A 17064-nucleotide genomic window follows, 5' to 3' on the forward strand; every position below is an offset into this window, starting at 1 on the left:
CGACCAAAAAATGAGTTGGTCACAGAAAGTGGTATACTTTTGCCGACCAACTACAAATTTGGTCGAGGAAGGTCACATATTTTTTGGCGACCAAAAATTTGGTCGCGAAAAACTTATTTTCAACAACAAAAAAAATTAGTCGCCAAATTAGTAGTTTTAGCAACTAATATTTTAGTCGCCGTTGATTGAGATTTGGCGACTAAAAAAATTTGTCGGTGAAAGAACCTGTTTTTGCGACTAATTTGATCTTTTGGTCGCCAAAAGTTTGGGGGGAAATTTGAAACGTGGGGCGGGAATTGAATTTCAGAAAAAAAAAAATTAAAGCCCTGATCTCCCTTGTCTCTATAAAAAAAAAGCCCTAACCTGTGTCTCTCTATGTTGGCCCGCCCCTCCCACTTTCTGTGTTCTCTCTCTCAATCGGTGCCCACTCTCTCTAGCTCACCGAAGTCCCTCACCACCATTGCTCACGTCGGTCGCACGTCGCCACCGCTGCAAATCGCCATCGCCAATAATTTTCTACTTCACACTGTTGATGCATCAATCAAACCCAGATTGGGGTAATTTGGTTTAATATGGTGATATGTAATAAGTTTCTCCTAATATTGGATCTCTAGTAATCAATTTCCTTTGTTGAGAAAGAACCCAGATTGGATGTCTCTCTCTCTCTCCTTTCTCTCCATCGGCATCAATTTTCTTCCTATGAACGAAGATCAATCGAAAACAACGACATCGATCGCCTCCTTCTCGTCCATTCCGATCTCTCCTCTCTCATTCACTAGGTAACTAATTCGTACTTCTAGAGAGAAATGAGATAGCAATTTCATATTTGATCGAACAATGGTTTGGAGGAAATTGATTCACCGAACTGCATCATTCTCTCTCTCCTTCAATTTTGTCACAAACTGCATATATATATATATATATATCTGCTACGTGATCAGAAGGAAGACTACAGATGATTAATCTGCATATATATTAATCTGATAGATTTTACATGATCAGAAGGAAATTGTTTTCATCAAGTTAGACGTCTTTTTCGTGATACAGATGATCAATTGCTTCTCTTTCAACCTCTTGGCCTCTAACCTAGGTAATAAATTCTCACCTGAACAATTTGATCTCTTGTTCTTGAACTTCACAACGATTCGTTTAGGGCTTCACATGTTTATTAAATCAATATTAGTGTTGTTGGAGATATGGGTTTTATTAGATTCGTATCAATTTTGATTGGATTCGATGCTAAATTGAGGTTTGATTGAGTTGTCAAGCTATTACAATTCAAGTATTAATGCACCAAACCAACTGATGGTTTGAAAACACCTATATGGTTCCTGGAATTGTATAATGCATACATACTAATGAAATTTTTTGAAAGAAGTTTATGCATTGGTTCTAGATGTGTTGAAAGGGTACAGTATAATGGTTCATGATTACGAATGGGTGTGACTCTCTTTTTTATTTTATTTCAATATCTGCATACCATTTGGAGTTTCATAATTCTCTACAGATGTATTGTCTGTCTGCCTAAAGTACTGAACTTTTATTCTCATGTGTATTGTAGGGGCTTTTTGGTAGATAAAAAGAGGGGGTTTAATTGTTAGGGGCTATGTTAATATATTTAAAGCTCTTCTATGCAATGTGACTCAGCACGTGCACCTGCGCCTGCTGATTGATTGATTGTATTGGATCTGCACAAATTGAACACCTGACAACTTGATTTAATATTATACCTGTAAAAGAGAATGAGAGGAAATACTCAAAAGCAATTGGACCATTGGTATCTTGTGCGACTCAAGTTGTTAGTAAAAATATTGCTATCAGCCAGTCTCTTGTAAAAATATTGCAATGACCTCGGTTGGTTAAAAATTTTTTAGCATATAGTATTACTAACCTCTACACCAAGGTCACAAAGACCAACTACAGTCATTGCCATGATATTACACAAGGTTCTGAATGAGGTAATCTCTAAACATCTAATCACATTTTAGCTAACATCTAGTGTTCTTTGCGTCTTTGTATGAAAAAAAGAAAAAGAAAATGAAGTATAGGTTCCTTGTTTGTGGAATTGTCGTTGATTGTTTGTGGAACTGTCGCTGATTGTTTGTGGAACTGTCGTTGATTGCATTGGTTATTATTGATATTGGAAATTTCCTAGGTCCTTATGCAACACTCATCTGGTAGTGATTGACTAAATGAAACGTACATCGATTACATTTTTTTCCCCCTTCTTATTTGCCCATAGTGGTCCTCATTTTGATTGGGTGTGAAACATTTAATTGAATGTGAATATTGGTGGTTCCTTGTGTTAATTAGTTATGCTCTTATAGTGAAGTCAAAATGTAAAATAAACCCTTAGAGCATCTATGTATAATCATTCTAGTATTTGGAAGGAGAGGCATAATTTATATTTTCATTGTTCTGAAATCTAAATTTGGGTTTAAAGATCTGCGAAAAGTATTGGGGCTGAACGTGCTGGTTTGTTTCCCTTTGAAAAAATGTTCTTATAAACAATAATTTATTTGTATTTCTTTAAAAGTTTATTCAATCTCTCTTTTTAGTTTTATAAGTTAGACTTGGTCTAGCTTAATTGTGGTCGTTTTCCCTTTCCATTTCAGTAAATGTGTATGTTCCCAAAGATAGAGTCACCAATCTTCATCAAGGATATGGCTTTGTGGAATTCCGAAGCGAGGACGATGCAGATTATGTAAGCTATGCTTCATTGCTCGTGTCATTGGTTATGCTTTTTGTACTTTCTTTATTGTTCATCAGTTATGCTCTTTGAATTTATTTTACTGTTCTCTTGAGTTTTGCTTTCCCGACTTCCTGGTGGCTGTATGATTAGTTCTTTTTTTTAATTTTATTTATCTATTATTTTTTAAATCCACAATGCAGGCAATAAAAGTTCTGAATATGATTAAACTTTATGGGAAGCCAATAAGAGTGAATAAGGTGTGAATGTTTATCCTTGTCATGCATCATTTTCTGTGTCTTTATGCTTATGCTTAGGATATTGCCACAGGAGCCATCATTAATGATTTCACGGTTTGACCTTCAGAGCCTTTGTTTGAATTAGATTTAAAATCTGATCAATAGTTTTATCTTGTTGTTTTTGGGTTCCAGGCGTCTCAAGATAAAAAGAGCTTGGATGTTGGAGCTAACCTTTTGAATTGGAAACCTTGATCCTGTAAGAAATTTGATGCATTCGAATGTATTTTCATGCCTTGTAAACTTCTATATGCCTATGACACAGTTTTTCAATTTCAAACCTGGCTCTGATTTTCTTTGTAGGATGTGGATGAGAAACTTTTCTATGATACTTTCACTGCATTTGGAGTCATTGTTACAAATCCCAAGGTCAAACTTCTTTTCTCTTGCTCCCATATAGTTGTGTTGTTTGTTTCTTATTGATTTGTGTCTCCCTTTTCTGTTGTTTACCATAGTAGATTCTATGCTTCTTGAGAATTGGCTTGATGTTGATTCAAGGTCTAATAGTAGTGCGTCAAATGACAAAGAGGAAAGTGGTTTTTATTTATTTGAACCATTATACTGAAATTCATTTATCTTTGCTTGTGACATTACACATTGGCTTCTTCCTATTGGTATACATTTTTAACTGTAAAGTTATTCTATGTCCTACTTTGACCATGAATTTCTGTGTCAGCCCTTCTTCATGACAATGGTTCAATGCTTAAGGCTTTGTTTGGTTAGAACTAAAAATATACATATGAGAATGTGAAAGAAAATGAAAGTAGAGTCAATGAAAGGAAAAATAACTTTTGAACATGCATTTTAGCTAGTAGAAAGTTTTTGCAAAAAATTACAAGAAAATAAGATTTTATTATTTAAATTTCAATTGAAAGGGAGTTAAAAGAAGGGCAAATTACCTTTCAGTGGTGACTTATAAAGATTATTACAATTTCATGAAAAAGTTTATAATTTTAATTATTAATATTTATAATATTTGTCATGAAGAAGAAGGGCTGACCTGATACACTATGACCAGTAGTTTGTTTGTCATACGAAAGGTGGAAGTGGAAAAATTGTCAACACTTGGAATTTTAGCAATGCTACTCAGTCTAAGTTGGTTCAAGTTACATTGTAATTGAATTTAATTTTTTGAAGTTAGTATTCATCTTGCTAACCTACAGCTGAGCATAGAAGAAACTTATAAAATTAAAAACTATGGCTATGTGCTTAGAGAATCAGCTTAGGTCTTTTATGGCCTGTATGCATATAACTATTGAACCATCACCGCTCTAGCAGAATTTTTTATATTAGTATATAAAATAATTCTGTGATGAGAAGATTGTATTATCATTCCTGAATATTTCAAATTTTAGATAACAATCTTAGTGGCTGCTGAAGGACTACATGAACTGGCCACTAATTTTTTTGGCAGTGGAGACTTGAAGGAAGCCTTGCAAAAGCTAGCTTCTTTCCCTTCAAGAAGAACACTAGTAAGAATAAAAATAATCCCTGACTAAAAACCTCTGGATTATGTTTCTTCCATGTCTAGCAAGGAATTGGTATTGTTTTCATGAAACTTTAATGGCCCTGTTTCATTTACTAATCACCCTTTTTTTTTATATTTTATTTTAAGTGCATGGTTGTTCTTTGATATTGGAAACAAGATTTGTATTATTAGATGTAGTGCACCCTACATCTAATGGAAATAAGATTTGTATTATTGATTTTATTCCCCATTATGTTAACCACTGAAAAGTTTGGTTAAACTTAGTAATAACATTCTATAGGTGAATTACGTATGTCTCCATTGTGTTAAACCAAGTATGGCTATGTCTACCGTTACAATTCACATCCTCGGTGATGTGCCTTCCTCTCCACTTGTTGATATTGTTGCTTCAAAAACTCATTTTCTGTTGGGTAGCTTTGCATGGTAAGATTGTCACAAGGGAGGCTGCAGTACATAATCTGCTGTTATAGTGATAAATTAAGCTTGGAGGGTATAGTGTGTTGTGCTGTCTTAAAATGATGGTTTATAGATTGTGTTTTGGTTCCTTTTTTTTGTTTTTTTTTTTTTTTTTTGTTGGGGGTGATGTGAATACATTCCAATTGAACATGTTGTGGATGTTATTTTCTCATGAATTCAAGATCTGTTATATTTTTTTACTTCTGTGTTTAGATGTAATTTATTCATTCATTTAATTGCTTGATGTTAGAATTTAAAATATATCTGTTTGATATCAAATGATAATTCTGTTCACATGCTTCTCACAAACCTGTTGGGGCAAAAATTTCCATTAATAGTTGGTTGACATGGATTATTTCTAGGCTGAACTTAGAGCAAGTGTTTTTGAGGCAATTGAAGAAGAAGATAGGACAATGGAAAAGGAAGAAGGTTTGCCTCCTGCACTATTGGGTAGCTGCAATGACTGTGCAAAACAACTTCATGCTTCACCTTCAGGTTCCTCTTCAAATCTATTATTTCTCCTTTTTATTTATTTACTATTTTTTTAATTATTTTTTATCATAACTTTGAAGCTGTTGGGTGTTTATATTTTATAGGCTTAATACTTTCATAATTTATTTATCTTATGCTCCTGAAAGTTGTCTTGTGTATGACCATTGGAGTATTGATCTCTTCTTTATAAAGTATTATATATATATATATATGACCATAATGTGTTAGGTAGTGGGAATGTGAATTGACTAATTGAAATACTGTTGGCTTTTTGGCTTTTCGAAGGGTATTTTTGTAAATGTGAGCGTGCCAGCAAGGATCAATCAGTCCTTACAGAAATTGTGATTACCAACCAATTACCAGACGATTGTGTTTTAGTTCTTTCAGCCTCAATGAAGAGGACTTTTACTGGTGGCTTGACTTAGGAGAAATTAAGAGAAATAACAAGTATTTCATAAAAATGAAAAACTTACAATAGTCCAAACTCAGCCTCGAAGAGGTTTACAGCAACAGTCCACTTGAATCTACTTGAGACTACTCCTATGAATTGAAGTGCAGTGCAGATACGTAAAGTGCAGGTATTGAAAGTACAGGAATGTAAAACTGGAAAGTAAAATATGAAATAGGGACTGGTATGTATGATCTGAGTTTTATCCCTTTTCCTGGGGGCCTCTCTGCTATTTATACTTGTCAAAGATGACCTTCGAACTGCTTTTCGAACCGTCGAACTGCTCCTCCATGATCGCTGATCATGTTGCCTTAGAAGTAGCTCCATTATGCCACCATCTGCAGTTAGGCTTCCCTCCTGTATTTGAATTTGAATATGAGTAACCGTTGAAGCCACGTCACCTTGCGTTTCTTTACTGATCCAATGTTGCTCAGACCGTGTGAGAACCAATTATCATCACCACGTGTACGATCAGGATTGGAAACTTAAATTAATTTCCAATAATACCCTTATTCTGCCACATGTCGGATTGTAACTGGCTTTTACAAAATATATAGCTAACATTACCCCCCGCACTAATATACCCAATACTTGGTGATATTAGTGGACCAGGAAGCTTTTCCCGCGCTTTTGGATCGTGTATGGAATTCATCTCCAGGAAACATAACCGTCACCTATTTGATGATTATTTGCATTAATTCCCTTTTGATTCTGTTGGATATCCCAACACCTTAGTATTCGAACAGACCATGGCTAAACCAACTCCCCTTTCTACTGATCAAGCATACGAAGAGTCATTGGGTAATGCTGATCCCCCTCGAAAGAACCTCCACGCATTCATTAGCCACCTTTATCCACCTTCCTATATTCAGGTTATGGACGCCTTTGCAAATTATCATCCTTTGGACCACGAATATATTGCCCTTAAGACTTCGATTCGACAAACTACAGCCATAGATACAAAAAGTTCTTCCTCTGATTCTTCCTTGTATTTCGAACAAACTGCTTTCGATCCCTTGATTCAGCAATTTGCAGCCATGGATTTAGGAAAAAATTCTGCATGGGATGAGGCTACAACCTCTTCATCTCCTGGGGCCTCTGGCTGGACCAACTGGTCAACACCTGAGACTTATGATTTGAGGGAGCGAATCAATCACCATTTCGTTGAATTCACTGACCCTTTGGAATTTCCTTCCTACGCTCGAAGTTCAGTGGTCTATCCTTATGTGCCCATTGACCAACGACGTAGCTTGGAGGAGAACTTGCTTGTGGCTTGGTATACATCTTCTATGCCTACGAAGATAATGCCTGCTATCCGGCGCTCAGAAGAAGCACAAGGGTACAACCCATCATTCTTAGCCAAGAAGGCGAAGATCTGCTCTTCCGACTGGCTTGCTTATATTAATGCCTTTGTTCCTTCCGCTCCCGCGCTATCCCCCACACCTTCTTCTCCATCCTTTGAAGCTGAAGCATCTACATCTTCTTCTTCACTGTTTGAAGCAGAACCATCCACTCCATCTCCTCCTCCTACTTTGTCCTGGACGGAGAAACTAAGGCTTGTCCTTCCAATGGACAAAGTTTTCCCACCTTACCAACCTCCGTCGCTCCCTTCTCCAGCCGAGGGAAAGCAAGCTCAACTTTTGCTCGCGGCTTTCTCCCACCTGCCCTTCAATGTTCTTGAGGATGACATTCCTCTTAAGAACTTTCGATGGGCTTGTGATGTCTTGACTAGGGGTTATGTCCTCAACCCTCTTGCCCAAGCAGAGCTTCATTTGTTTTTGGACCAACTTCCAGTGCTCCTTTATTAGCATCGGAATTCCATGGTCACTATGCAATCTTTAGACCAACTTTCGTCTCTGCGAATTCAGGCCCAGTATGAAGCAGAAAACTTCACCGAAGAATTCGACGACTTCAAGAATAAAGATTCTGCATATTGGGATGATTCGATCGTAGATGAATTGGAACAAAGATTGAGGGAGGAGGCTTTTGAAATAAAGGCTGAAGAGCTCTATTATGAAGTGCGAGCACATCAGCTCATGCAGCCAACTCTTGAAGAAATAGAAGATATAATAAAGAAAGAACAGAAATTCATTGACCATTGTTGGACTAAATTTCATGATCTTGTTATCTATTCTATTCCTTATTTTTATGAACTTGAGTTTGTACCCAAATGGGGTTATTCAATGTAATCTCTTTATCTTTAATACAAACAAAGTTCTTCTGCACTCCTTTTATATTTTAAAACTAATTTAGAGCTTCGAATTGGACAACCTCATCCTTCAAATTATATATTCAATCATTTTATTTTAATGATAAATAATGAACACTAGAAGGAACCAATATATGGTCATGGTTGATATAGCCAATCAACTTTAAACTGATCTCTTTCGCTTCGAAGGGTAACCTATGGCAATTCCTTCTTACACATATAGAAACCAATGATTGGTTTTAGATGTTTCGAACAGTGCCCCTCTTCTTTAAAGAGTCCTAGGGTTTGCTTCGAATGTTGTCACTTTGACTGATAACCTTCAAACAGGTCTTTGGACTTTTTGAAGTAGACCAATACTTTGAGCATTCAAGCATTTTTAAACATGTAGTATGCTTCGAAGTCGGCTTCTGCATTTCGAAGCCGTTGTTATTTGAAATTTAGCGCCAAAATTTGGCTTCGAAGCTGGCATCAATGTGCTTTTTCCCTCCAGAAATTATCGATGTTGAAAGAGATTCCTTGTATTCGCACGTTTTAGTACTTAACGACCTACGAGATATATTCCCGAACACAAAAGTTATTTAAAACCTTTTTACTCTGTGCCCCGGAATTGCTTACGCATTCAAACCCCCTTTAGATTTCCATTCTCTCTACTCCCTTCTATATTTTCCGAAAAAACTCACTATCAATGGCTTCTCCCTCATCAAAAGTTCCGACCATAGAGCGCGTAAGCTCATCTGTGGCTTTGAAACGGCTTATTGATGCTGAATGTGAGAAATACAAGGGTGATGAGAAAAGTGCTATCGATGGGCGTATCTTTATCCCTCGTCGCCATGTGTAGCGAGAATATGTGCTTGGGCCCATTTTCAAGGAGATCCCTTCTGAGCTTCCTGCCCTATATCCTCGTTTGGAGAATCAATGTCTTCTGTGTGAGGGTGGTCTCGACTGGAAAGCTTGGAAAGTCAATCGTCCTCACCGATGCTGGCCCACGATGAGACCAGAGTGGCAAGAATGGTATGACCGGGTTGTCCCTGCTAGGACACTGGACCTTCAAGAACTCCGCCTTCTTGATGCTCTTCGACTATCTAGGGTAACTATCTCAGAAGACCCTTTTCTAATTCCTGCTGCTTTATGTTTTTGGCACCCTATTTTCAATTTCTTTCAGTTTAGGTGTGGGATGATGGCTCCCACTGTCCTTGACATTTGCCATCTTTTAGGAGTATCTCCTATTGGTACTCCCATTACCCCAGATTTCCCTGATTTAACGGTCCCTTTCCTTCTCCCTTCTTTTATTTCCTCTTATAGTGATTTTGTTAGAGCTGAGAATAAAAAAGAGGGCCCGGTAACTGATAGGGAACTCTTTTCCTTCTTGTTATACTGGCTTTGCAAATTTCTCTTCTGTACTTCTTTCCAAAGAATAATGTCAGAATTTGCTCCTCTTGCCAAAGCCTTCGTCTTGCGAAAACGAGTAGCCTTGGCCCCATATATCTTAGGTCATATATATAGAGCTTGCTCTGTCTTTTGTGAAAAACCTTTAGATGCTAACCAAGGGGGGCCATTCTGGATCCTTCAGCTTTGGCTTTTCGCCTACTTTACCGACTTGCAATCCAAATGCCTCAAATTTTCTGAGCCGTTTTCTCTTACCCATGGCATAAGATTGGCCAATGCTTCACTCTATCCCTCTACTTTTTCCTTTTATTTTTCTTTCTTTCATCAGCTACCAGCCACCCCTCCTCCTCATTACTTCCGTCCCTTCGAATCCAATATTGGCCCAACTTGGTTGAATAATTTCCTAAGTGACAAGCTCTGCACCTTACCTGTTCATAAGGAGATATGGGCTTCTCTTCTAATTCCTCGAGAGATATTCACCGGGACCACCAATCCTAGAGCTTATAAATGTATAGCTGAGCCCTATTGTCCTGCCCAATTTGCTAGACAATTTGGTCTCACACAAGGGGTCCCAATCCCTCTCTGTAGCAACACCAATCTGAGCCTTACTAAGAGGGATTTGAAGGTTCGAAAATCAAGATTAGAAGAGGCAACCTTCAAGTTTATGGATGATCTGGCCAGTTTTGAGTTCACCCCTTTCTCTCCTCAAGGCACTGAATTGAAGAGATATCAAAATTGGTGGGTGAGCAACATGGAGGTTTATTTGGCTATCCCCCCTCAGAACCTATTGGAGGTGCTGGATGTGCCCAAGCCCAAGGGAGCTGAGACTGTCATTTCTTCCATTGTTTCAATTACAATACCTGCTACAACTCAGTTTACTTCTGCTGCTTCAATTCCTCCCAGAGTCACCCGAAGTATGTACCTCTTTTTCCTTTTATCTAACCTCTCCACATAATGCTTGCTATCTTATCTCTAATCCTTCTTCTATGAAGGTGGTCAACAACAAAAGAAGAAGAGACTCCTTGAGCTAGAAAAGGAAAAAACTGAGCTTCCAGAGACAGAGGAAGAAGAAGAAGATCAAGAACAGGAGTCTCCCTTGAAAAGAAGCAAAAGAGTACCTCAATTGGCTCAAGAGGAGACGGCCGCTAGGAAGGTAGATGATGAGCTCACTTTTGAAGAGTCTGGACCCCAACCTAAAGAGGTCGAGAAGACAATGGAGGAGCGAATGATACCAATTCAAAGGAAAAAGAGAAGAAAAATTACTGTTTCTCCTTCCGATTTTACTGAAGATTCTGATTCCGAGACAATTGCTCAAGTAATAGAAAAGAGGAGGAAGGTTAATGCTTTAGCTACCGGCTCGTTTGAAGACCCCATCCATAAGGCTGTAGAACAAGAATATTCCAAAGCCATAGTTGTCCTTGAAAGGGCTGAGGGGAGGCAGCAGCAACAATTCCTAAGAGAGAAGGTCGTTGCCGTTGAGGCATTACCAAAGGAAATGGCAATAGAACAACAGACTATTGAACTATATCCTGGAACAAGTAATTTTCTTCATGCCTTTATTCTTTTCTTGTCGAATCTTCAAGACTGAGACTTGACATTACCTCACATTTTGTTCTTTTTGCAGCAACGACCACTGCCTTCATCTTTCCAGCGAGACCTTCCCCAATTTCAGTTGAAGTTGACTAGATGCAACGCGTGAAAACCATTCAGATCATGCTCCCACTTCCTAAGCCTATATTCAATACATCTTTTCCGAGCCCAAGTATCCCTGCATTTCTTTTCCTTGGCTTAGAGCCATACCTCCCTTTCTTTACTCTTGATCTGCCTCAGTTTGCTTCTTCGATCCTCGCTCTTCCTTCTACTGCTACTTCATCTCACATGGCAGTTGATTCTCCTTCAGAGGGTGCTGATAGTTCCCCAACTCCTGGTTCATCATTTTTACCCACTTCCAGCCCCTCTTCACTCGATTCATTGGTGGTTAAGACCATAGAGGCTGCCAGAAATGCTCCACCTATTTCTCCTGTTCCCATGCAGTCCTCTGAGCTTTTCACCACAACAATTTCTGCACCCCTCATGTCTATGGATGAGGTAGACATTTTCGAAGCCAAACTGGCTAGTTTCTTTGACACACCCTCTACCTCTCCATCATTTAATGCCGAAGCTGAGCCATTAGTCTTGGCTGACTCCTTGCTGGAAATTTTTGAGAGTTCTTCCTCTAGCAGCAAGCCTTTTGCACCTTTGATAGATATGGGCACATGCCTAGAACTGCTAATTTCTTTCTCAAGAATTCCCTTCGAGGCTCTGCAAAGACCAATAATCAGAGATGGGTTCCTTCAATGTTGCAAAATCGCTGAGCAGTCCGGCATGAAAGTTTCAAGTTATCTATCTCAGGCAGCAGCTACTGTTGACTTCTATCTCAATATTTGTCATGCTGCTAAGGCTGCAGATGAGAAACTGGCTAAGGATCAGAGTTTTGTTTCTCGAGTGCATATTGAAGTATCAGATCTCAAGGAACAGCACTCTTCTGCTTCTCAATTTCGAATTCAGCTGCTGGAGAAGAAAGCCCAACTTGAAGAGGAGCTAGCTGCAGTAAACCGGGCTTTGGTTCGAACCGATACCAAATTGCACATCACCAATCAAGAGTTGACTGATCGAAAAGGAGACATGGCTGCAGCTATCCAATTATTTCCGTTACTTAGCAATAGAAAGTCTACTGTACAAAAACAATTAAGACATTGTAATGATTTCTGGGCCAATCTGTGGCATAATGTATTTAATTCTTTATAAAAGAACAAATCTTGTGCATCATTCGAATAGCCTTGTGTTTTTGTATTATCCTATTCCTTGTGTTTCCCAAATGGTTGGAAAATAAGGTTTCAGATACCTGCCATTAATCTTTTTGGGATGTACATAACCATTTAAATTTCTTAACTGATATGCTCCAAAAGGCAAAACTCTATGAATTTGATATGGCCCTTCCCAGTTAGGTGACCATTTGCCAAACTTATGGCTTTTAATTCCTATTGGGAGCATTGTTTTCCATACCAAATCACCTTCATCAAAGCCAATGTGTTTAACTTTCTTGTTGTAATTCTTGGCTGCTTTTTTCTTCTGTAAAAGAATGCTATTCAAAGCCAGGATTCTGGCTTCATCTATGCCTTCTAACTCCGGGCACATGCTTTGATGGTATTGCTCGGGATCTAACTGATCTTGGCATTTTACCCTCAAAGATTTAATATTAATTTCCACAGGTAACACTGCATCATGCCCATATACTAAGGCATAAGGAGTAATTCCTGTGCTTGATCTTGGGGAAGTTCTGTAAGCCCACAAAACATCCAACAGAAGGTTGTGCCAATCCCTAGGATTATCTTCCACAACCTTTTGTATACCTTTTTTCAAGGATTTATTAGACGATTCAGCTTGACCATTGGCTTGTGCATAATAAGGTGTGGAATTAACAAGACTAATTCCAAATTCTGCCACAAAAGATCTCACCATCCTCCCATCAAACACAGTCCCATTGTCTACAGTTATGGTTTGTGGGATGCTAAATCTATGGATCAAGTCTTTAATGAACCCAATGACCTCTGTTTGATCTACAGCCTTATATGGCTTGGCTTCAACCCACTTAGTGAAGTAATCAGTGGCCACCAGAATGAAACAATGATATTTCGAAGAAGGTGGGTGTATTTTGCCAATCATATCCATGGCCCATCCTCTGAATGGCCAAGGCTTCACTACTGCATGTAAGTCAGTTATGGGCACATGCCTTATTGCGCCATGTCTTTGGCATGCCTGACAACCTTTTGCATATTCGATGCAGTCCTTAAGAATGATTGGCCAATAATAGGAATGCCTTCGAAGCAACCATCTCATCTTTACACCAGGCTGATGAGCACCACAGATGCCTTCATGAACCTCAGCCATGGCTGTTAATGCTTCTTTTGGGCCCAAACACTCCAGCAATAAGCCATCTCCCCCTCTTTTGTAAAGAGCATTATCATATATCATATATTGCATGGACTGCAATTTGACCTTCCTGCTGGCCTTCGAAGATGGACCAGCTAAATATTGCATTATTGGATGCCTCCAATCTTGTTCTTGTAAGTCATTATGGTTGGCTTCCAAGACCATACTCCTTTTATTCAAAGGTTGTATTAATTTCTGGTATGTTGTCTGACTTATGTCCCTTTGAGAATTATCCTTTCTCTTGAAGTTCGAAGCCTTTTGAGCCACATCATTAGCTCTAATGTTCAAGAATCTTGGAACATGGGTTACATTTGCTATTTGAAACTGAGAAAGCAAATGTAATGCAGCAACATAATATGGCAAAATACTTATGCTTTGACACTTGAAAATCCCTTTCACTTGATTAACCACCAATTGAGAGTCTCCAAATATGTCAACTGCATGTACTTGTAGCCCAATAAGGATTTCTAATCCTACTATTAAAGCTTCATACTCAGCCTGATTATTAGAACAAGTGGCTTCATCTACTCTGAAACCATGTGTGGTTTCTACCCCTTGTGGAGATCTTATTACAACACCAATTCCAATTAAGCCATTGGCTTTCGACCCATCAAACCACATCTGCCATGGCTCAACATTAGCCATACCAAGCTCCATTATCTCCTGGCTCTCTGTTTGAGATGGATGATCTGCCAAGAAATTGGCTAAAACCTGCCCTTTTACTGCCCTTTGAGGGACATATTCTAGATGAAATTCTGATAAGGCAAGTATCCACTTGCCAATTCTTCCCCTCAACATTGGTCTAGATAACATATATTTAACCAAATCTGTGGTTGCAATTACCAAGACAGTTGTAGGCAAAAGATAATATCTTAATTTTATTGCAGCAAAATACAAAGCAAGACACAGCTTTTCAACAGCTGAATATTTACATTCACAAGAATTTAAAAACCTACTAAGGTAATAAATAGCTTGCTCCTTGCCTTCTTCGTTGTCTTGGGCTATGAACGCTCCCAATGAATCCTCTACTGCAGCTATGTACAACTTCAAGGGCTTGTTCCCCTTTGGTGGCATCAGCATTGGAGGGTTAGCCAAGTAGGCTTTGATACCTTCGAAAGCAATTTGATGCTCTGCTGACGACACGAATTCTTCTTCAACTTTCAGCCTTAACAAGGAAGAAAATACTTTAGTTTTCCCTGCAGTGTTAGAAATAAACCTTCGAAGAAAGTTAACCTGTCCAAGGAACTTCTGCAATTCTTTCTTACTTGATGGAGGCCTGGCTGCAATGATGGCTTTGGCTTTGTTCTGGTCAATCTGTATTCCTTTCTTGTGTACCACATAACCCAAGAAGTTTCCAGATGATACGCCAAAGGCACATTTAAGAGGGTTGAGCTTTAATTTGAACCTTCTCATTCTTTCAAAGGCTGCTTCTAAGTGAAACAGGTGCTCTTCCATGGATTGGGATTTAACCACAATGTCATCAATATAACATTCCAAATACCCTCCAATGAGGTCATGAAAGATAGTGTTCATGGCTCTTTGATATGTAGCTCCAGCATTCTTTAGACCAAATGGCATTTTAACCCATTCAAAGGTGCCAATATTCCCAGGACATCTGAATGCTGTCTTGTGGATATCTTCCTCTGCAATGCAGATTTGATTATAGCCGGAATGCCCATCCATCATTGACAAGACTTGGTGACCTGCTGAACTGTCTACCAGCAAGTCCACTATAGGCATAGGGTACTCATCTTTGGGAGTTGCCAGATTTAAGTTTCTGAAATCGATACATACCCTCATTTTGCCATTCTTTTTTACTACAGGCACAATATTAGATAGCCACTCGACATACCTGGTTGTTCTAATAAAACCTGCCTTGAGGAGTCTAAGAATCTCTTCCTTGACCTTCTGAATTACTTCTAGACTCATCCTCCTTGGTTTCTGCTTGTAAGGCTTGAAATTAGGCTTCATGGGGAGCCTATGTTCCACTAATGACCTATCCAATCCTGGTAGTTCATTATAAGACCATGCAAAGCAATCTTTGTATTTCTTCAGAACAACCAATAGCTGGTTTCTGTCCAGAGCATTCAAACAAGCACTTATATAAGTGGGCTGTTGTACAGAACCTTCCCCTAGATTTACTTCTTCTAAAGGGTCTTGTGCCTGAGGACTTACCAAAGCTTCTTCCTTGATTTCTTCAACCTTCAAAGTAGCCTTCTTGCTTTTTTCTGCTCCTAGGTTCTTTAGTTCAACATCCTTGCCCTCCTCCTCATAGACAAAATCTGTCCATAAGGCATCCTCCTCCTGTATCTCCTGTATCTCCTGGACTTTTGTCTCAATGTCCAATGCACAATATTTCCCAAGGGTCAAAATTCTGGCCTGTTGCTGTTTCTGCTTGCAGCCGAGTATCATGGCCTCTCTTTCTTGCTCCTGTACTCTCTGGACTATAGCTTCTACATCCAATGTTGAGAATTTAATCAGAGCCAAGGATGTGGCTTCTTGCTTTTCACTTCTTTGCCTATAACCAGGCATCATTGTCATCCTTTAGAACGACCTCTTCATCAGCACTTTCTTGGACTAAGTGCTTCAAGTGTGTCACTTCCTCATCAGCCGTCACTTCGGCTGAACCGTCATCTTTCATCAGTATACTGAGCGATGTCACTCCCTCAATATACAATTTAGCCTCCGCAAAGTCTGCACAGACTATGAAGGGTTGAGGATCTGCATCGATTTCCTCTGTCTCTCCATTGCCTAAAGCCATCATGATTTTCTGATGCAAGGAAGAAGGCACACATTTGTTAGTGTGGATCCAATCCCTTCCAAGTAAAGCATTATATTTAGCATTACTGTCGATCACGAAGAATGCTGTCATGCAATCCCTGGTTCCCACACTTAAATTAATGGGTAGAATCCCCTGAGCCATTTGCTTATCTCCAGCAAAACCAGCGATGGTTGTGCTGGTTGGGATCAACCTGGGATTCCTTTTCCCTAGTTTCTTCAAAGAAGATTTTGGCAACAAGTTTACTGCTGCCCCATTGTCTATTAGGACTCGATTCAGTTGTATCCCATCGAAGAAAGCCTTGATGTACAAAGGCTTAACATGTTGTGTCATGGAATTCGAGGGATACTCGAATGGATACGATAGGTTGATGCTTACCACTTCCTCGCTCTCATAATCATCTTCCATCGGGGTAACCATTTCGAAATTATCTTGCACCATACTTGCTTGTGAGTCTTCACTAGAGATCTGAACTGGATCAGCTTCCTGCCCCTCTTGATTCTCATCTCCAGCTTGGAATTCCTGTGGTAGTATGTGTACCATGTTCACTGATACCGGGGGAAACGAGCCAAACTGGATGGCTGGCTGTACCTGTTTCCCCTCTTGGTCACTTTGATCGACTTCCTCAGAAACATCCTGCATGATGCATTCTGGTATTTCATTGCTAACTGATCCCTTCGAAGGATCTTTCTCAACTGGCTCTTTAATCAGAAACGTTTGCTCAGCCATGAAGGCTTCGAACATCTCTTCTTCCATCATTTCTTTCTTTTGGCTTGTGCCAATCTCTTCTTCTGTCTCACTATCACTCTCCATCAGAGTCTTCTCCAATCCAGCTAAACTAGCCTTCT

General features: G+C 39.1%; 1 protein-coding gene across 1 annotated transcript; it reads left to right on the forward strand.

The window, feature by feature from the left end:
- Positions 1–1037: 1037 nt before the first annotated feature.
- Positions 1038–3180, forward strand: LOC114300584 (uncharacterized). The gene is made up of 4 exons (XM_082908148.1): positions 1038–1090; positions 2616–2704; positions 2893–2949; positions 3121–3180. Exons 1-4 carry the CDS (start codon positions 1048–1050, stop codon positions 3178–3180), a joined length of 249 nt encoding a protein of 82 aa, XP_082764274.1. The 5' UTR covers positions 1038–1047.
- Positions 3181–17064: the final 13884 nt, after the last annotated feature.

This window comes from Camellia sinensis, chromosome 15 (genome assembly GCF_055761805.1).
Source record: "Camellia sinensis isolate YWXY chromosome 15, ASM5576180v1, whole genome shotgun sequence".
Classification (NCBI taxonomy): domain Eukaryota; kingdom Viridiplantae; phylum Streptophyta; class Magnoliopsida; order Ericales; family Theaceae; genus Camellia; species Camellia sinensis.

Bases quoted from the DNA above. Each gene is read 5' to 3' on its own strand.
- LOC114300584 (XM_082908148.1), top strand. From the start codon at position 1,048: ATGATCAATTGCTTCTCTTTCAACCTCTTGGCCTCTAACCTAG. The intron at 2,705-2,892 runs GTAAGCTATGCT...TCCACAATGCAG, and splicing joins GCGAGGACGATGCAGATTAT to GCAATAAAAGTTCTGAATAT. The intron at 2,950-3,120 runs GTGTGAATGTTT...TTTGGGTTCCAG, and splicing joins AGCCAATAAGAGTGAATAAG to GCGTCTCAAGATAAAAAGAG.